Source organism: Acanthopagrus latus, chromosome 23 (genome assembly GCF_904848185.1).
Source record: "Acanthopagrus latus isolate v.2019 chromosome 23, fAcaLat1.1, whole genome shotgun sequence".
NCBI classification, from domain to species: Eukaryota; Metazoa; Chordata; class Actinopteri; order Spariformes; family Sparidae; genus Acanthopagrus; species Acanthopagrus latus.
Window position 1 is genome coordinate 21209274 of NC_051061.1, and position 21723 is coordinate 21230996.

At 42.5% G+C, this 21723-nt stretch overlaps 1 protein-coding gene across 4 annotated transcripts in view; it reads right to left on the reverse strand.

The window, feature by feature from the left end:
* The window catches only part of dnm2a (dynamin 2a), a 29889-nt gene that overhangs the window by 1737 nt on the left and 6429 nt on the right, over window positions 1-21723 (reverse strand). Inside the window, exons 2-21 of one of the 4 annotated variants that reach the window (XM_037088040.1) lie at window positions 19925-19998; window positions 19545-19694; window positions 18143-18346; window positions 17853-17951; window positions 17605-17765; window positions 17364-17506; window positions 16636-16771; window positions 16458-16525; window positions 15647-15785; window positions 13329-13415; window positions 12770-12840; window positions 10945-10996; window positions 9869-9880; window positions 6903-7013; window positions 5041-5150; window positions 4820-4931; window positions 4382-4546; window positions 3433-3656; window positions 2897-3160; window positions 46-2605 (exon numbers count right to left, since the gene is read on the reverse strand). In XM_037088040.1, the coding sequence (XP_036943935.1) occupies window positions 2533-2605; window positions 2897-3160; window positions 3433-3656; window positions 4382-4546; window positions 4820-4931; window positions 5041-5150; window positions 6903-7013; window positions 9869-9880; window positions 10945-10996; window positions 12770-12840; window positions 13329-13415; window positions 15647-15785; window positions 16458-16525; window positions 16636-16771; window positions 17364-17506; window positions 17605-17765; window positions 17853-17951; window positions 18143-18346; window positions 19545-19694; window positions 19925-19998 (2455 nt within the window). In that variant the 3' untranslated portion in view covers window positions 46-2532. Of the gene's footprint in view, window positions 1-45; window positions 2606-2896; window positions 3161-3428; window positions 3657-4381; window positions 4547-4819; window positions 4932-5040; window positions 5151-6902; window positions 7014-9868; window positions 9881-10944; window positions 10997-12769; window positions 12841-13328; window positions 13416-15646; window positions 15786-16457; window positions 16526-16635; window positions 16772-17363; window positions 17507-17604; window positions 17766-17852; window positions 17952-18142; window positions 18347-19544; window positions 19695-19924; window positions 19999-21723 lie in introns of those variants that run through there. The other 3 variants (XM_037088042.1, XM_037088041.1, XM_037088043.1) reach the window with 3 other exon arrangements.

Sequence of the window (21723 nt, forward strand, 5' to 3'; positions counted from 1 at the left end):
AGAGAAGAGAAAGTGGATCACACAGGACACAAGGAGACACCAACCACCAGAGCCAGTCCCTTTTATTGTACACAACACCTCTTTATTTACTCTCCATTCTAAATCAGTCCATGGTTTTTATTGAAATCAATTAATTGCTACAGAGGCACTTGACAAGGGTTTGCAAAACAAAAAGAAAAAAAGAGATTTCTGCAGGTTGGTTTCCAACCCCTTCCACCAGATTCAGAAAGGGGAGGGAAAGAGGAAGGAGGGAAGGTACACCCATTAGGCAGAGAGGCGATATTGCCTTAACCTGATGTGTTACAGGGTATTTACAGTCTGGGCTTCTCGAGGGCAGGCTGAAGTGACAGGCACGAGGGAATTTCAACAAACTTTGGCCAATAAGAAGTTTTATCACATGAACTACTAACTTTTATGTACCAGGGGTTTGTGGAAGATCTAATTTATAGATTCAGGGTTGTTTTATAAACGTATTTACTCCTTCTGGCACTGTCACTGAAAGCCGGCCCTATAGAAAATTACAGGGGAAGAGTAAACACACTCTGTCTCAGGAGTCTGTGGTTTTGGACAGTTTTGAATTCTTTACAGTTTATTTGTCTTGTCAGGTTTGCTAATTGAGTTACTATCCACTGTCTTGAGAACAGAGAATAGTCTAGACAGCCTCTGTAGACAGAGTGTGCTTTGATAAACCACAATTCCCACCACCTGCTCACCACCACTACTGATCAAACCAATAACAGGAAACATCCTAGTAGCCCAACGTCACACCCCGCTTGAGCACTTTCTCCCTAAACACCTTCAATAAAAGTTGGTTTAACACGGTCAAATACCCTCACAGAGCAATCAAAAGATATTCATCATCAATTAATCACAGATGTGTAGACAATGTCTAACCCCAGGTGCCCTCCCAACACACAACACAAATGTTTAGACACTTATTCCCCATAGCAGAACCCCAAATAACAGTCCGGGAGAAGCTGGGGAGCTGAGTTGTACAGAGCTGATACAATAGCAACCAAAAACATCAAATGAAATGACGAATGCCCAGGTTATAAATAATGCATCAGGAAGTGACCTTTCTCTTTTCCCCCCAAAACGAAGGCTGATCTATGAAATGACAATGTTAGTGCTTCTTTTCATGTGACGACTGCGGTTGCATTTTATCATTGTGGGCATTGATTATAATCAGTAGAATGTTTTTGTCATCAACCCTGCAATTAAACGAGATACAAGTGCTAACTCCCCAGTATAGGCCAGCTATATACAATATTTTTAACGCGTGGAAGCAGAACTGATAGCAATAATAAATGTCCTTGGCAACTAAGCCCAGAAAGAGATGTGCCAACTCCTAAACGCTCAACACCATCTTTATACTCTAAATCACGGATACATCCTCGTCAACACACCCCACTGCTTCACTGAGTTTTATCCTCTCTGAGAGGAAATTGTACTGTGTGCTCTGCTCTATATGAATCAGCTAATCCAGGAATGAACAAAGTCTACCCGAAGGCTCAACGTCGCACCGGGGTTCAATTCAGACTAAAGGGATTAAAAATCAAGGCTTTAACATCTTTGTCGGAGAGAAAGCTTCAGACCGACAGCCTTCAGTCTCGCTCTCCCTCTCCCAGATTTTTGTGCATAGTGTTCTGGTAACGGTCGACAACATCCCCGTTATGAGTGGCTAGTTGTAAGGCTAGATGGTTGCAAGTGCTTGGATTGTAAAGGTCAATCTGGCTGACATCTTTTTCACCGTGGAAGAATCATTCACAGAAGGGGGCTGAAGCTTCTTTCTTAGTCTCATGCAACTCTGCCCCCCGTCTGTTCACGCCTCGTTTTCTTCTTCTCTGCATTAGGATTTTCACTCTTAAAGCTACATTTATGACGCTCATTAAAAAAGGACAAAGTCCCTCAAATAAAATAACACAAGGGGGGAAAAATGTAATCGACATTACCAAAATTACAACAGTGATAATAAGCTATTGTTTTCAGTATGAAATCAGTTAGAAAATGAAAACCCAGTAAACATTAACAGGTTAAGCGTGTATATTACAGAGGTCAAGACTTGGGGGAGTCTGGGCCAATCTAAAACGGTGAAGGGAGGGGAGAGGAAAGCCAGCCTGTAACAGTTAATAAGTTACTTAATGAGCTTTGCCGGGAACCTTGTCAGAGGAAATAAACCAGTTATTACAATAAAAAAAAGCTCTTGAACTGAATCTGACACATCATCTCCTACTGATGATAACTTCGTCCTACAGATCAGCTGGGTTTTATTTTGTATTAGACAATTGCCACAGCAGTCAAATGTAATATTCAAGTTGTTAGGGGCTTTTCTCTCGTTCATGTGCACTGATAAAGACGGTATTAGCAGCTTATTACATTGCTTGAAGAGACATATTAATACGGCTGGACGGTGCACATAATGCACCGCTATCAGTCGCCCCCTCCCCTCGAGCCCCCGCCGCTGGCCTTCAGTGTGCAGATACACACACCCACACACAAACACACACACTTTAGGTGGGCTTGGCCACAGGTCTAGTCTAGCAGGGAGGGCTCAGCAGGGCGGATAATGGTGGGCCGGTGAGAAGGAGCGCCAGGGGGTCTTCGGCTGCAACGGGGAGAGGAGATAAAGTACAAGAGTGAGACCGGAGACAGAAACAACCCGACAGAGGGAAAAGAGGGAAGGTGACAGAGAAAAGTAATAAGTGAGAGGAGGCTTGATTGCCAAGAAATAATATTAAATATAGAGATGGGATAACTTAATAAAGTGAGAAACTACGCCTGTGACTCTTGAAAGACAAAGGATAATGAGATGTTAGTGATCAAACATTAAAAATACAGTGCAAAAAAAAAAATCCATGATATACACACACACACACATCATGACAGGAGGCCATACCTGGGTACACCTGGTGGGACGCGGGCTGGTCGCGAGGGGATCTGTGGGGGTGCACTGAAGGGATCCAGGTTGCTGTTGTAGGCGTTCATGGGTGGGCCTGGTCGAGAGGGGATTGGTGGTGCACCGAAGGCAGGGGAGGGGTTGAGTGGAGCGCCAAAGGCAGGGGAGGGGTTCATGGGTGGCCCTGGTGTTGGGCCCCGAACAGCAGGCGGGCGGCTGGGGGGCGGGGCCGCTGCAGGAGGCGGCCTGCGCTGAGGAGTTGGGCTGAGAGGACGTTAAGATTCAGTTAAACTCACATTGTAATGAACACCTGAAAGATCTCATTAATTCTCCTTTAAACGTGGAGCAGAGTTCACTTATGTGTAACTGCACCTCTGTTGAATACAGCAAGGCAGGCATAAAACTACAAGTTGATTGGCTTGTCTGTATCTCGCCATTTCTATTCACGTACTTTTAGAACTGGATGTGTCATCAGACATTAAATCTTCCAGCTGTTACACGTACAGCTTAACTTAATGCAAGTTATCCTTTATCACCTTGCTTCTGGGATCCAGGTGTTGTTGACCGGGGGTGGTACTGGGGTTGAGATGGTGGTGGTGCTGATGTCACCAATGATGTTCAGTGACTCCTTGAGTGCATGGTACATGCGTAACATTTCGTCTCTTCGCTGGGCCTGGTCAGCTGACTCCTCCATGAGGCTGTTCTGGTCCCCAGATGAGTAGAGGTAGGCCAGCAGCTCCGAGTGGATGAAATCCTTTGCCTGAATGGAAGTTAAAAATTTGTACACAAAAGGAGGCAACTTAGATCTATAAAAACAGTGTGAAGGTTAACACAGTTGAAAATGGCCAACAGAAGTGAAAGACCTAAGTTAAGGGAAATCAAAGCAAAAACAGTGTATTTATTGGAAGATATCTGATCCTTAAACAACATAACAGAAAACCCTTGTAAAGGAAATGCCCAGTGGACAAAGGAGCAAGTGTTGGTTTTGTGTGTGTGTCTGCTGGATTGCTGGAGGCCATCAAGTGAGCTCACAAGAATAATAACACCTAATAAAGGGACAGTGGACAAGTCACTGTGAAGGTGCATCATAAATTTTGTTAACTGGTGTCTCAAAGTTTATGACTTTGTGCCAACATGAAATACACGACCTCTGTTGCTATTAAAATGAACACTAAACACTATTCTGCACAGCGCTGTGGTGCAAAGATATTTAGAACTAATTCAACAGCAATTTATTTGATCTCAGATCGCAATTTTATCAGGAGCCTTGATGATTCAGGATCCTACATTCACTGGATAATTGTAACATTTTTGTCAGCATACATAGCAAGTGGTATATTATATCCATACATACATAAAAGGAGGTCACTGGCCTGTTTTCTTTAAAATCTCCGTAAGGTAAAATACATTAAAGGGTGTTGATGTAACAGACTCAAATCTGCAGACACCCTGTCTGTGTCTGCTGCTGGCAGCTGATCGGCTCACATTGTTGATCATGAGATGCATGATGGTCTTGGGCATGAGGTCCCTGATGGATTTGTTGATGATACCGATGTACGAATCCACCAGATTGCGAATAGTTTCCACCTGCCGTTCCAGCTGAGGGTCCATAGAGAACGTGTCTGCAGGGGCAGCCTCTTCATTCTCCGTCTAATGACAACATACAAACACACAAAGATGGAGTATAAATACAAAATAAAAACTCTCTGTAGAATAATCCCAAAACATGAACAGAGAAATACAGCCGTCTATGTGTTCATTTGTGCTAGGTTTTCCGATCATTTAATATCGCTAACCTAAATAATATTGATTCGAGTTGGGAAATCAGTGACAATACCCAACTCTTGTGTTTAAGACCAATTTATTATGAACTAGTTTATAGATTCTATAGGAACAGAAAACCCCACCAGACCACCCACATACCTGGTCCTTCTCTGGATAAACTCCTGCCCTGAGGAAGGACGCTTTCCAGCTGTCCACATCCTCCTGAGAGTCACAGGCCAGTTCTACTTGGCGAAGATCTTTGTACACGTTCCTGCATAGACACACAAAAGACAAACACACGTGCGTTGGCTTGCTAAGTATACAAGGACATAGGAAAAAAAAAAGAGTATTCAAAGATGCCTTTACAACATAACCCTGACCTCTGTTCAGTGTTGAAGATTGCAAAGATGTGTTTTGTGGACATAAAGCCTTTCTCCACATCTCTGATCTTCAGGTTATCCAGTGGCAACATGTACTTCTTTTCTTTCTCCTAGCATGATACCGACAGAAGAAATGTGCATCAAAAACAGAACTGAAACCAGTTAGTTCGTGACATATTCAGACATTTCATGTATTTTGGTATCTGGGCTGTAAACACAAGGCAGCAGTGCTAACACTTCTCCACCAATGAGCAGACATGATGGAATGCATGTCCTCCTTGTGGACCACCACCAGGCTGGTGAGATGGAGCAATGCATGATGAGGGAGAGGAGGAGGAGGAGGAGGAGGAGGAAGAAGAAAAGGAGGAGCATGATGGAGCTCTGGGGGGATGGGGTGCCAGCTTTCACTGTTGAGCAGCGACATCTGGAAGCATTTACGTCTGCACTAACACAGAACGAGGCGCAGGCCCAACAGTTACATCACTCACAGTTCCACACAATCCCCTGCCCCCACCACACACACACACACACACACACACACACACACACACACACACACACACACCAAGTACACGTGCAAAGACAAACATACATATATGAGCCTGAAAAAAATTGTATAAACACATATCAAATCTTGGGTGTGTACAAAAACACACTCTGCTACGGATATGACCAACTACCTAAACACTAAAAGATACAGGGGACTCATCTCAACAAGCGCCTACACACATGCACTCTTGTACACACACAATCACACCCCCCCCTCCGGCCCCCGTAACCCAGTACGATTTCCTGCAAATTCCAAAGTCAGATCCCGGCTGGAACATTTCAGCCCGCCTGCCACGTCACTTTGCCTCCGCCAACCTCCCTCTCTCGTTCTCTTTCTTTCCATTTCGCTTTGCTTCTTCGGAAAAGGCGACTGACATGAAAATGCACTGTTTCCAGTCGGGGTTTGGGCACACAAGGCCAGTGGACAGGAGTTCATCCTTAGGAATGAAGTGAAGTAATATCTTTCAGGGGTCTTTTTTATTTCGCTGGGAGAATGGATATGACTGAGGCCTTGGAAAGGAGATCAAGTGGTGAGTAAAGCAATAATGCTATGCTTGCATTCTACGCATTTTTGATCACTGCAGACAGTTCTGAAGTTAGTTTCATCAGTTTTTTATAATTAAGTGTAAAACAAAATGATCAGAGAAACTAGATCATGTAAACTTTATCCATCAGCACACTGACATGTCTCTTGTTCTGAATGTTAACCATCAGGTCAGTGAATACAACCTTTGAAAAGGTCTATAATGTAAATAAACTGTAGAGCTGATTCTGCCGAGTGTGTGCTTCCTGAAGTCATTTTGCCAATACAGTCCAACCATTTGTAGATCTATTTGCATAAACCGTTTGAAATCATAGTTGCAGAGATTGGATTTTTCCTACTCAGCTCTATTCAAATCAATATTTGGCTTTGTTTCCACCTGTTAAGCTGTTTCATGTACGTGTTATTTTTCATATGTGCAATTGTTTCACTGTGGTAATGTTTACTCTTCATGCCCTCTGTTCCAGTGTCCTAGGGTAGCGACCTGAAGCCGAACTGACCTCAGGGTCCTTCCTCCCATCAGAGTCCTCCTCACCCCCCCGCCTGCCCAGTGTTCAGACTACCTGTTCATCAGGCTACAGCTGAACAGTAGTCTGCACATTGGTTAGGCTGGGCTGGGACGCACACACCTCCAGACACCAAATCTCCACTTGGGATAACTCATCCCACCAGTGTGAAATTCAGCGTTGTCATCTTCATACATTCTTGTGGTGACGTGTCATCTTATCGTAGCTAGCCATATCTCTGCGTGTGAAGCAGAAATCCCTCTCACCTCCTCATCTTTGTACCAGGACAGGGACTCAGCAGTCAGGACAAACCAGTACTCCTTGGAGCCTCCTTTCATGATGCTGATGTTGATGGTTAGCCAGCCTTTCCTGATCACCTACATAGTAAGGATAAGATGTGGGAGAGAGGGGTACCAGGAGGGTGGAGGAAAACAACCTTGTCAATGAGGCGTATACGCTGGTGACATGAGTGACTGGTGATAATTAGTGTTGCATGATTAATACCAGGATGTCAATGAAGGTTATAATAAAATCTTGCCTACTTACCTGATAGGTCACTGAAATTTGGTCTGTCTCTCATCTTTTAATCTTAATATCCAACATTTTTGTGTCTGCAAGTCTAATATCAAATATGCGCTACAATAAATAGGCACAGCTGAAACATGATAATTACTGAGTTTGTACACTGTGTGTCATATGGCTAAATGTATACAAAAGCATCAAATGGTTTAGTTGAAAGTACTGAAAAGGGATGCAGTCTAACCCTTTTTTCACTCAACAGAGAAGAAATCTTTAAACCAACAAACAGGAGCAGATGGTGTCCACACCATACTAGCCCCAAACCAGTCAAAGACCAAAGGTCGGCGGTGGTATGTTAGTGTCAATGGGTCAGTAAAAGCTAACCTATGTACTTTTTTTAAAAAAAGCAGTTAGTGAGGTTAAATGGATCGGGACAAGTGAGTGCAGAATCAGGGGAAGGGAGGTTAATATATATGCAATGAAAGAGATCAAATGTAGAGTGAAGTCAGCAGATTTAGTTGAGTCCACAGAGGGACAGACATCTAAAGAGTAATGTGTAAATCTAAATTTGAGAGATGGAGAGGGAGGAAATACATCAGACTGAGCGGCTGAGTTGAGTGAATCATTCTGAGGACAATAAGCCATGCATTTTAGAGGAGCTCTCTTAGCGAGGTCTCTTTTCATTTTTTTCCTCACAGACTCTCATGCATTTCAAGTACAACAGACCAAACTATTTGTGAAAAGTGTGCTCTTGTGCTCAGTAAAGTCGAGTGGGAACTTCTGTTTCAAAGTCAGCTCAAAACCTCTCTCATGTACTCCCTCTCCATCCAGCAGAGGACTGGAGTGAGTTATGGGAAAAAAAAGGTTCATTAGTTCAAAAGCGCCAACATAAACATGGGAGAGGAGGCAATTACATAGGAGCTAAACTGGTAGTTTGCCTTGGCGAGGAAATAAATTCAACTTTCAGAAACAAGGAAATCCCCTGTATTAAAGTCAGTTGGAAATGTTTTAACCGAGTTGACATTAAAAAGGAGGAAGAGATGTGATGTGAAGGTGTCACGGAGGAGAGGAGATGCTTTTGTTTGTACACTATTTGCCAGAAGTAAACGCTGTCAAGAGATGTTCAATCCATTTCTGTAAACTTACTGAGTGTAGCTGTAAAAGTGACTCAAGGATTCAAAGATTTTCTTTAAAATGATTAGTATGAAAAAAGCTCATTGGAATTTTAAAGATAGTTAATTATGAAATGATGAGATGTTAATAATGAATTTGATTTAATAATTGAAATACATCCCAAAGCCACAACCGTTTGCTTAAAAACTAACATTTTTGATCAGTTCGGAATGCAGAAATAACAATTGGAGGGTTTTGCGTTTTTTTGCCATAAAGTGAATCTGGACACAATAAAAGTACTTCGAATAGAAAAGTATTTTTAACATGCACCGGGAAAAAGTGATCACTGGAAATTAAAAGAACGGTTCACCCACAAATCAAAATTACATGTATGTTCTTCTTTCCTGTTGTACTAATTAATCCATTTACATCGTTTTAGTTTGAGCTGCAGAGTTGAGGAGTTATCCACCGTAGAGATGTCTGACTAAATGTTTGGGGTTTTTTATAGGGTGTGTGTCCAGCAAACAAACACATAAACTCACTCACATACACACACTCCCTCAAGAGGAACAATGATTAAGGACTTTGGAGACCTGGGATTAGGGTTAGGCATGTAGGAAAAATAGTTCCTACACAAAAATTTTCACCACAAGCTCTGTGGATTATCATGAGTAACCAGGTCGTAATTTCTGGTCAGAGACATTACTGTTAAGTCTTTCAAATGTATTCTTTTGCCGCTTTGACCACCACAAGACGGGTGATATCTAGTTCCACTATAATTATGAGATGGCAGACCTCTCTAGGGCTGACATCTCCAAAACTTAATAACTCACACCAAAACAATCCAGATGGATGAGCAGCACTGCGGGTAAAAAGAAATGTAGGTTTTTTATTTTAGGTTGAACTGTTCCCTCAAAAGAAAAGAAAATGCCGAAGAATCAAATAGTTAATTGTGTTATGTGTCGCTGATTTAATCACTCCCCGCTCCCTCCCCGTTTTGTCCAAAGTGACGCTTAGGATGATTCTCACAAGGCAAACTTCGAGTCACCATGCAAGAGGCAGCAGCAGAGGTATAAACCTGAAGACATGAGAACTGACGCCGTCCAAGGTCAGTGGTGGAACGTTGTGTTCTCTCTCTCTCTCTCTCCATTGTCAATCATAACACACAGCGGTGCACAAAGGGTAAAATGTTAGTAGCAACCCAGATGTTTACAATTAAAGACAATTACTGTCTTATTAAAATTAAACCAAGAATTACGAGTGCAAACCTGCCATGTGTTACTGTAAATGCAGCTCCAAATTACGGGTAACTGCACTGTACTACTCGAATTGATATCATTTTGATTAGTCTGGAGACACTACCTTCTCCTCGTGGACCTCTCCCAGTCCGACAAGCTGCAGAGGGGTAGAACAACTTGTTACAGTGAAAGGTATCGACTCCTGTATCTGCAGGAAACTGTTGATTCTGTTATCTCACAGCACTTTGTCTTTTCTACCCTAACCATATTGGCTGACCTGTGTGTGATGGCCTCAGTTCTTCAGCATGGTCTACCCCTGCTGCTCCCTAGCAGGGTGTGGTTTAAATCTGTGGGGTACTTACCAGAATCTCACCCTGCAGTAATAGGAAGGGGGAGGGGAAATTAAAGCAAAAAAAGGGGGGGGGGGCAGTATAAAATCATAGCAAAAAGAAATGAGAAAGCAGGCAAGCAAAGATGTGGGACAGATGAGAGTCAGGAGGATAGGAGAGAGGAAGTGGACAGTAGGGAGAGCAGAGAGTCGTGGAATAAAGAAGTAATAGACAGTAGAGAATGAATGTTTGAGAAAATGTTGAAGGGGGGGTAGAAGGTGAGAATGAGAGGTTTGACGGAAGGAAAACAGGAGGAAAAAGAAAGACAGAATCCATGAGACAACCAGAGAAACACAAGAAGAGAGGCAGGAGAGAGAAAGAGAGAGAGAGAGAGAGAGAGACAGAGCAAGAGAGTTACATGCAATTAGAATTATTTCAAGTATACCACAATTTGGTTATGTCATATTTGTTGCTCAGTGGGGGGGCGAGGTCCATGCACGTTCTGGATTTCAATACAAAAGATGCTTGTGTGTTAATGGGGAATGCAACAAAACAACCGTCATGAGACCGTGATTAATTGTTGCTTTGCCGTAGAACATGCCTGGGTTACATGCAAACAGCAATTAATTGTAGCCATGGAAACAAATGCTTGTTTGAGAAAAAGCAGGGAATGTGGGGTTCTTGTTTAAGTTCGCTGATACTACTTTCCTCTGACTTCAGTCTATAAAGCTGATTAGCACTATTATGATCATGATCTAGGATCTTACCAACACACACTGAAACTCAACAACCATTGCTAAGTGTCAGTCTGAATAAAACAAAAAAAAAAGGAAAAGAACAAGTTTTACAACATTGTGGACAAGGACCAGCAAGAATAATATTAGGATTAGACGACTAAGACTGGGTACAGTCAGTAGATAATATGATGCACAGGGGAGGTATCATCCCCAGTTAGACAGGTCGAGGTAGATTAATGGCTACTGGCTAAATCATTGCTGGGGTGAGGTGTATTCACATGGTTGATTAATCGACTGGTAATGGGAGGCATCAGTTAAGGGAGATTAAATCTGTGACTGCTGAAAAGGCCAGAGCGGAGTGATAAAACATACCTGGTTGGGTATGGCCCTCTTCTTGTTTGCGGCTGTGTTCCTCTGCTGGGCACTGCCATTACACAAAGAAGGACAGAAAGGACAGTAAATATTGATGACAACACACCAAACACAAACTGTTTAGAATACAGACTAAATAGTCATGTTCAAATATTCATGAACTGATATTGTGTTCCATGAGATGCAGACTTTTACCACTAGGTGTTGCATGTTACTCTGAGTGGCATATAACGAAATCCCATGAATGAGACTGTAGCAGCCCCCCAATTTATCAACACAACTACGACACATAATGTTTTTGTCTCTCGTAACAACCATTCAACGATCTTTTCTCCTTCTAAAGTTAAAAAGAAAAGTGTTCATGGGAACCTTGCTATTGTTTTTGTATTTATTTATTTATTTATTTTTAAATAACGTGGTAATGGAGTTAACACGGCCGTCAGTGTGGAACATGGATAGCATAACCTGCATCACCTTGTTACTGATAGAGAATCTTGTGTGTCAGTTTGAGTCGCTGCGTCTCAAACCTCAACAAATAAGGAAGTCATCATCATGTAGCACTCAGCTAATCATCTATCCTTGGGCTTCTGCTACCTGCCCGCATGCTGCTTGCTCTCTCCACTTACACGCGACAAATTCTAATTCAGTCAGTTTGCATAAAATCAAACCAGTTTAAACTTGTACACCAGACTGGACAAGCTAAACCCTACACCTACCCAACCTATAGCCTTCAGTCTCTTTATATGAATCAACTGCCTGGTTTTAGATGCAAATCCAAGTTTATGATTGCTGTTACTGTTAACAAGGTGAAGGTGAAAGTGAGTTCTGGAGGACTGTGGACAAAGTGTAGGGTCAACATTTCTCTCACACACATACTATACCACACGACCCTACATCCTTTCAGTGAGCCCACCTGTTGTTGCCGTACCCTGGTTGGCTACCATCATCCAGCCTCCTGTAGTCAATACTGAAAGTGACGTCATGAGAACTGTTAAACAGCCCTAGCTGACCTCCGACATATTGCAGCAATCCACTCCGCCATGCAAAGGCTAGGCATAAACCCTCACACAGGCACACATGGGGGGGAGGTTGCTTTGTTACTCAGTCAACAGTGCAACCCACACACACGAGGGAGGGTCCACTCAACTGCATGCTACTGTAACTGCTACACTAGTGACTATGTGAATTCAACCACAACCTCTAAACTGCTTAGCGATACACACCACAAAAACTGTGAGTGCTTTGCAGTGTGCAAATGAGTTTCCAGTGCACATCAACAGCTACAAGTGATGCAATAACACATTAACACTGCTCTGTCCAATGGTAGAGTCAGCGGCAGTCGAACAGGCTGCAGCAGACAGGAAGTTTATCTGACAAACAATCAAGCATGCTTGATCGACTTTGTTTGAAGGAGTAGTAGTATTGATCCATGCAGGAGGGAGAAGTAAGCGACTAAGACAACCTTGATTATTGTAGCTTCGGCTCTCCCACAGGGAGACCAAGCCTCCGATGTGGCAGGATCACTAATTGGCATGCTACATCACACTGACCCACCACAGCCAACAGCATGTGGCTCACTATAAGCAACATTTTGATTCAGGGTCAGTGAAGTGGAAGGGATTCTGTTACATTTTTAAAACAGCCGCTGGGTTAAACGTATTGATAACAGAGTTACAGGATTACATGTCTTTGTATTTGTAAATCTAATGAATCACAAGTGCACCTCAGACAGCAGGCAACATGTCGTTATTTGGGATCATGATGCCTGTGAACTGAGACGAGCTGTGAGTTGGGATACAAAAGGTGGGTGCAGGAGGGTACATACTTTGCGAAGCCAATGAAGTCCTCATGGTTGGTGTTGATGTAGGACAGCTCAATGTCAATCAGCAGCAGAACCTTAATCAAAGGCAGAAAATCCTGATTAGAATGGAGGGGCCTTAATTTAACATCACTTACCAAAGGCACAATGTAGAAGTGTGAAGTCTCACTTGTGAACTGCATAAAACAACTACAACATAGATTACATCTGAAGCTAAATCTACACAAAGCCAAACTAATATAGCCTGTCAGACTGATGGCAGGTATAGTGGAGTTGACAGTATGATTTTATTCAAAAGATTCAGGTTATAATCCAGAAAAATCAACCTCCCTCACATCTTATCTGACAGAGCTGCAACCAAACCTAAAACTCTTGACAAGTCTTGGTTAATGATACATAACGCTACTTAACTGTGATATTATCAAAGCAATTTTTGAATCAGACAGGAAGTTGGAACAAAATGTTTATTGTATCTGTGGCTGTTAATGCATCTTTATTTCTAGAATAGGAAGATAAGAATCTGACCAAGACAGCTGAAACTCTTGCTTGGAAACAGACGGCTCACCTGGTCCTTGGTCTTCCCTTCTCTCTCTCTGACGTGGGTGGTGACGATCCTCTCAGTCTCCTCTCTCAGTCTGGGGTAAGAATTGAGCTGAAAGGCAACACAACACAACTGCAGCACTGAACGGAGACACATACAAACCACACACACACACACTTACATGTGAGCTTGAGCTTAGTAAGACTTACCAATAAGTATCAGAGAGAAACACGGGTGAGAAGTGAGATTAAGTGTAGAACAAAGAAAAGGGAAAGAGATAGTCAAGTGACATTTCAGCGTCACGCATATCCAAACTACCGCAAACCAACACGCACACACTTACAGTCTTTAGATACACGTTGACTGTCCGCAAGGTGAGAAGGCATTTACTATCAGCCAGGGACGACTTTATGAATACAGAACCTATGCCACCTCTTTCATACCAATACTATTAATAACCAAGGAAAACATTGATATTGTTTGATATTTGTTTGTTGACTGCACCGACTGATATGTCACATCCCTGTCATCAGTCTGTAAGGCTATGCAAGTACCGAAGATTTCTTATGATTGAGTAGATAGCTGAATATTTGCTTAAAAAGGCAAAAAAAAAAAAAAAATCTAAATCTGAATCATCCTTTGCTGTTACCCATGTTCACTTGAAGAGGACTTTTATGATTAAATCTGTGTTCTATCAGCTTTAGTGTAATGAAAGTGAGAGTGACTTTGAGGCATTTCATTTCTAAAAATGCAGATTTCCTTTTTTGGCCATGGCACAAAATTTCACCGGTTCCACCTTCATATTAACAGATGAACCCCGTCGATTTGATGACATATGAATTCATTCAAAACTGTCATCTCTGGCTGATGGTAGAGTTCTGAAAGTTATTAAAATTAGTCAAGACTGGATGAGAAGGGAAAGTGAGAGAATGGGGTGAGACAGAACGGAAGGATGGCTGGGTTACTGGGTTGATTCAGGCGTGCTGCGCCTTCCTCTGTCCACAAGATGGCAGTGAAGCCCTGTTGCTATGGAAACACTCCAGTCAAGCTTCCACTGTACCCACGAACTATTAGTATCATCCCCCACCCCCCAATATCACTCCCTTTCCATCCGGTCCAGCAGATAGAAGAATGTCAGTCTGCTGTGTGGGTCAGCAGGCGAGCAAAGCCGGGCTCTGCTCTGCCCAAAATGACAGAGCAAGCTGGGCTGTGGGCAGGGAGAGTGGGAGGAAGCAATGTGGAGGTGGGCAAAAAAAAATAAAGGCTTTAATGAGCTGATGCTGGGATCTGGCTGGTGGAAGTTCAAATTCAGACGTGATTTGTGATTCAATACTCGATGTGAATGATATGGAGACTTTCAGGAAGTAAGGATGGGACGATACACAAACTGGAAACAGTGGGCACGGATGGTGTAGTGGCAAGGGTGGGGCGATTTCATTGGGATGACCATTTTACTGGGATGACAGAGACAGACATTTAGAGAGGAATGAAATCCCTTCTCTTTTTATGTCATCATCTCTGCAGGTGTGACCTTTGTTACCTTCACGGCACACTTCATGACGAGTGCGGTGAGCTCGGAAACCACGAGGTCCACGCATTTGAGGCTGGGCTCTTTCAGTTTGAGGATCTGCTTTTTGACAATCGCCTCGAAAGCCAAGTCAGGGGTGAAGAGCCCCGTTCTAGAAGACCAGCGGGTAAGATTGCATTTTGTTGTGGTGGCAGACAGAGAGGGATAGGTAGAAATGAAGGTAAGAGAAAAAAAAAGAGGACAGCCAGGAAAGAGAAAGAGAAGAAATAAAAAGAGAAAAAGTCTTTGTTCAGTTAGTCATTTCTAGTTGTTGACAGACAAATCAACCAGTGGAGAAGGACAAGCCGCAGGTTTTTCACATCCTCTTCCCTGACAAGCCAGTTCCTTAAAAACTAGGTCAATATGGTTGAGATGGAGACATGTCACCTCCAACTCCAGGCCAGATTACAGCTTACAACTACCTCTTTTGCTGGCTTTGTGCACTGAACTGTGAAACCTGCAGCTTGTCCAGGAGAGAGCAGAGATGCTTAGACAGGTTGAGTCCCTGAAACATCTCATATCCATGACGACACGTCACCCGTCACAACACTCCACAACACGACAGCACTGCCTGCACACAGGGCGTAACCGGGCTGGGCTGAGGGCAAACTGCACAGAACATTTATAAAAACTAAACTGGTCGGTAGAGCCTTTTTCTAGATATTGTAGGAAGCTGCTGGTCTAATGCTCTGTGCCAGTGTACCCTCTGGGACACCCATGGTTGCCCCTGCCCCATGTCTTGGCTGGGTCGGGAGATGCTGGACACCTGCAGTACCTTGTTGGTGCACTGCCTGACTGTGTTGATGAGCTCCTGAATGACCAGATCGATACATTTGAGACAGGGCGTTTTCAGCTTAACGATCTGCTTTTTCACGATGGCCTCAAACGCCAGGTCTGGAGTGAACAGCCCCGTTCTGAGGATTCACAAAGAGACAGAGGCACAGCGACAAACAGATGGGACAGTTAACAGACATGTGGGCCAAAGAAACACATGATGAGATGGATGATTAGGTACATAAGAAGACAAACGGGTGACTTAAGAAATTGGAGGTTTTGGACAAAGAGAAAGAAATGGAAAATTAACGTACTCAGCCACAGCAAAGAGAGAAAAGATAAAGCTCCATAGAGGACCAGGTATACATGTAATTATGCACACAAAATGAGATTTGACAGGCAGGAGAGTATCAGTGAAGAACACATGACAACATTTGTGCAGTAGACACAGATATATGCAACACAATAATAATTGAATGCTTCAGCACAGAGACAGAAAAGGAGTGGGTGGTGTTGCAGTGAGGAGATAAGGGGATTGGAAGAACAGTGAGGGAAAGTTGAACAGAGAAAATACATTTCACATAGAACAGAAAACAATTTTCTGAATATGCCACTTTGAATTGGTGCTTTGAGTCTGTGATGGCAAGGCTTGATTATAAAAATTTGAATTAGAGAACAATAACAGCTTTGATGAGGGGAGAAAAGTAAAGCATGTTTGTATTTCACATAAAAACAGAATTAAAGGTGTCTATTGAGCTCTTTGGGTGGCTACTTTGAGAGACAGGCAGGTTTGTTATCTCTGCTCCACTTGCCTGACACCGTGGACATTCTTGATTGCGTGACTGATTTCTCGCCTTAGCTCCTTCTCGTCAAACACAATCTGAGTGACAGCGGAGAGAAGAAGAAAATTATGTTTCTAATCTAACAGCACTTCAATCTTTGTGAAGACAGCCAGAACATAATAATCACTCATCTTCATGGCACACTGACCTTGACCAGTTCAAAGGGAAAGCGTTCATGGAAGATGCGGTTGATCTTGGCGCCACCTGACAGCTCATTGGTGTCTACCTGGTCCCCAGAGCCCTCAATGCACTTCTCAAAGTCCACACCAAACTGCTGCACCATCCTGAGAAAGGTCAAGAACATAACATATGTGCTAAATGTGAATCATCTTTAGTACAATTTGAGTCAACCTAACTATAATGTTTGCAGTGGATTTCACACTGCAAAAAATTGTAAATGCAATTTCAAAAATGTGTCAGCATGGTATGTATACATTAACTGTGTCCTCCCCAGCTGAGCTGTCACATGTGCTAGTTTAGTTAAATAGCTTGTCGTCCATCAGTAGAGACACACTTCCTTGTGTGGGGTGATACGCTTGGTGGGTGTAGTTTCGGTGGAGTTAGAAACAGTTCCTATCTGAAACTGCTCATATCATGGTCTAGTGATTGTCCTCTGCAACCAAGTTATGATTAATGGAAAGAGATATTGCTGCTGAGTTTTTCAAAGGAATATTTTTTTAGCTATGACCACTAAAAGCCTCATTAATTGAATGTGTCAGCAAAGTTAACCTCAAACAATTATTAGTCCTATCAGCTTCAAGGGGGCTAACCACTTAGCAAGCCGTGCAAGTTTTTGCAATTAGTATCAGTATATCGTATATAGGGTATCAAATGCATGTTGCATTGTTATTAACAGCAACACTCAGATGCACTTACTGCAACAAGGCCTTGGTCTTGCGTGTTGGGTCGTCTGGACGGAAGTTCTTGTATTCCTCCACCTCCTTCTCCAGGGAGAGGAGCTGGCTCTGCAGTTTACTGCGCAGACCAGGCAGGGTATCTCTGATGTGGTTGGTCAATTGCTGGAGACAAAAGTCATATTTACAAATAGATATATTTGAGAATCAATAGCATGGTAGAAAGGAATCACAATTATTATTATCAACTATTGACAGCAGACCTGGTTGAGTGTTTTTTGTAGATGTGGTGTGCCCATACGCTCTGCCAAATGTCTGTAAGCAGGGTGGGAGAGGAAGAACTTCCTCTCTGCAGCGAGAGCCGCACGAATGTCCTTCTTTCCATCGATGTCTTTCTGGCTGCGGTTCACCACACCAATGTAGCCTGGACACAACAACACAAGTAGTGACTATCAGGTAAAAATCAAATCCTGTGAAAGTTCATTTGAGTGATAGTGTGTAAAAGTCTCACCTCTACGCAGTGGCAACAGTTTATTTTCTAGGATGTCCTTTGCATCTGTCCCTTCATCCATCAGGTCAAGTTTGGTAATAACACCAATGGTACGCAGACCTGCACAAAATTATGTGTAACTACATCAATTCAAACAGATTTACTGACTGTCAGCGATGTATTTCCTACTACATCTCTTGTAGAGGAAAAGCACTGATAAGGAACAAAACAGACACTAAAGTACTGACCAAATGGCAGCAGTGGATCAAATCAGTTCTAATGTGACTTTTACGTTACTGCTACATACTAACCCTGTGGATCCACCTCCTTGGCAATCTTCAGAGCGTCTGAGTTGGCCAGGTCAGAGTTGGCAGGGGTGACGGCCAGGATCAGACAGCTCTCCTTGGTTATGAACTGCATCAGCATATCCCTGATCTGGTGCTCGATGTCTACGGGCTGGTCGCCGACGGCCACCTTAGTCATTCCCGGAAGGTCGATCAGGGTCAGGTTCAGCACTGAGTCACATGGACAGAAGTCAAAAAATTTGGAATGCAAAAAAAGATGTGTTTTCATTAGAATTACTTGAAGCCCACATATTTCTCACCACTGTATCAAAATGTATCTTAATAATGTGTTTACATAATCCTTTAGTCCCTACAACGTCGGAGATGTATTATAAATTTGACATATCATTAACTTTATAGGTAATGAGACAAGTAAATGTTGATGATGCTGTTGTTATTAAGTTCTTTCACATGGCAAACTAATGATAAGTACAGTGCTTTTTTATATAAATTAATTTCCTAAAGCTACACTTTAATGCTTATGTGTCTTTGGTAGTGGTGGGAAGTTTATCGTGTGACATTTGAGTTGGGAGGCTTTCGCTGCTGCAACTGTTTAATTCCTTCATAAAACACCGTACGAGTTTTATTACTTACAAGTGTCCAATTAAGTGAAAGAAATAAAACATGAAAACATCTTTCCCACAAGATGAAAGGATTTTCTGTGACAGCCTTTCAGTTCTGCTCAATGTTTTGCCAAAGCAACAACAATCTGTTTTTAAAAAGGAGAATCCTCTTGTTCTCCGTCATGTTCACTTTGCATTAGGTGTACACAATACAGATACAATATTTCACTGTGCTTTATGTAATATCAAGACATAGAGAACATATTTTTAGATATAAGCAATTTAGTGTTTTTTTTGGCTTATCAAGTAAATTAAATACATGACTTCACCAAAATGATTTCATACATTACTGCTACTATGACCTTATAATTGTCAGTCAGTCTTTTTTCTCATTATATACCACAGTGATGTAAGTTAAATGCATTCTACTGCCTTCAGTCTTAAACCAGTCAAGGCAGTCTACCACTCCTTAGGTTTATATATGGCGATGGCTGTAGGACTCGTTGTTTACTGTGTGACAAAGTGGGGTGGCAGTGAGAGGAAAAGAGCACTGCTGTCTATTTATTTTCATAGCACTTCTAGATGTTGTCTTTGTTTGTATTGTATATGTATCAGAATCAGAAAGCAGAATCAGTGTGAGGGCTGTGATGTATATGGGCCTATGTGTCGTGTATGTATTTTATCACACGTAGTAGCAGGGGGACCATGAAATATGTTTTTTGTTTTTTTCTGGTCACATAACATGCAAATTCATGTTGGAAATGCCAAATAGCACAAGTGTTTACACCAAGATTAGCATCCATTACCGTGTGGGGAGTAAACCCTCAGGTTAATTGGGATGGGAGAGATGCCTTTGTTGGAGCCAGTTATCCTGTCAGTCTCCGCTTCAATTTCCTGCCGCACTTCCTCGAAATCCACAAACTTCTTCCCTTTGCAGTGCAGGAATTCAGCATATTCTACACACAGGGTCAAAGAAACACACAAGGGGAGGGTAAAGGCAGAGAAAAGGACAAAGAGAGAGAAACAGCAGGAGAGAGAGATAAAAATAGAATATTAAATTAAAGAGATGAAGGTAGCAGACAGCCGACAGCGAGCTTAGCTTGAGGCAGTGTGGCAGAGTAGCCATATGCACTGCAGCGATGAAAGGAGACAGCGATGTGACTGTGCACAGGGCCGTTACACTCACCTGCTTTATTGTTGACCAGCTGCAAGATGAGAGGTCTCCGGGTAACAATGCCTGATCCACGCGGAAGAAAGTCCCTGAGGGAGGGAGAGAGACAGACAGAGGAGGAAAATAAATATCATGATTGCTGGAGTAAAAAGATATGAAAAGGAAGGATATAAACACAAGTGGGGGGCATGTTGGGTAAACAGAGACAAAGAGAAAGAAAGAAAGACAAACAATAGGACAAAACGGGCACAGATTTCATGCCACAACAAATCAAATGTGACCAAGTAATTTTCTGTCATCATTAGAGCTTTAGAGATTAATTCATGCATATATTCGTTGGCTGTTGTGGGGAAATTCCAACTTAAAATTCACAATATTCTTCACTTCAGTTCATTTTGAATTCATGAACTTGAACATGTCTCTCTGTATGTTGAACTTATCAGGCTGTGATAATGATCTGCTCTAAAGCTGCTCCCTCAGACAGTAAATAATTGAGTAAGTAGGTCACTATGACAGCACCCATGGAGATGTTTCTGGGAATATGAATCCATGCTGTGAATTTGATTCACACATTTCCTACATTCAAATGACACTCATGTTGATGCAACACCTCAAACAAAACCCCTCGGACCACATGTTCAGCCAGCCAGTTAAATGTGTTGTTTCTCTCAGTTTTTAGCCCTGCGTCTCCCAGAGTGCTGTCACGTGTTAACATGTAGTTTTTATTTGGGCTGTGATCAAATAATAACTTTACAATCGTTTTGTTGTCAGACAAGCGAACGGGAAAAGTTTAAATAAGAGCAAGTATATTGTAAATTCAGCTTCATCAAGAACACAATGTAGATGACCACAGAGGTATAACAGGCTGTGATAGGCGGAGGCAGCGTGGCCGTAACGTTTAGCCGGCAACTTTCTGTTATCTAACCTTTTCTGTAGTCAAACAGCAACCTAGCAGTTCACAGTGAACAGCTGATGTCATCGACCTGTATTTACATTGATTTTGTCAGACAAGGTCTCAACCATAAAATACTGATTTGGTCAATTTGGATTTTGGGCTGTCTGTCTCACTCCCCACCTCCTGTCAGGTGTGATGCACAGTTTTGCTATTTGCCAGAGGAGATTTTGCAGTTTTCAGAGGTTTCTAGGAAAACCTAAGTTGGATGCAAATTGTTTCTCTACACAAAATTAACATTTTATACCCCGTGCTAATACCAGTAAAAATGTCCCACTGGGTCATCAGTTATGATGATTTAATTTCTAATTTAGGGTGATCTATGTAAAACAACATTACTTTACCCTGGCTGTAAGGTTTGTGGTGTTTTTCAATTAACAAACTTGTTGAACAATCAATTTACCGCCTGTTTAAAGGACAGTCAAGGCCCATGTTTCAGCTACCGACTATCAGCTAGCTTTTGTGTGAGCCCAGGATGTGTCAATATAAGAGATATCGCCCATGATAACACCTTAACCACACTAGCCTCAGGCCTGAGACTTGACATTGTGCTATGTGCACAGTCACGATCACAAACATCAAGCAACTTGATTGCACAATGTAATGCATTGCACAAAGCAGAAGATGACGGTCGACAGACAACGACTAATGCCATTTGTGCAATACTGCATTATTGAGGCTGCAGTCCATAGGAAACGATCAGACCTTTTATCACAGTGTTCCTCTTAAAGTGACAGGGTACCTCTGGAATGTCTAACTACATGGCCAAATATGCTTAGTCAGCCTTCAGATTACACTCCACCTAGTCTTCTGCACTCCCCTCCCAATTCTGAAGGCCTCTCTGCTGCTCTGCAAACACACT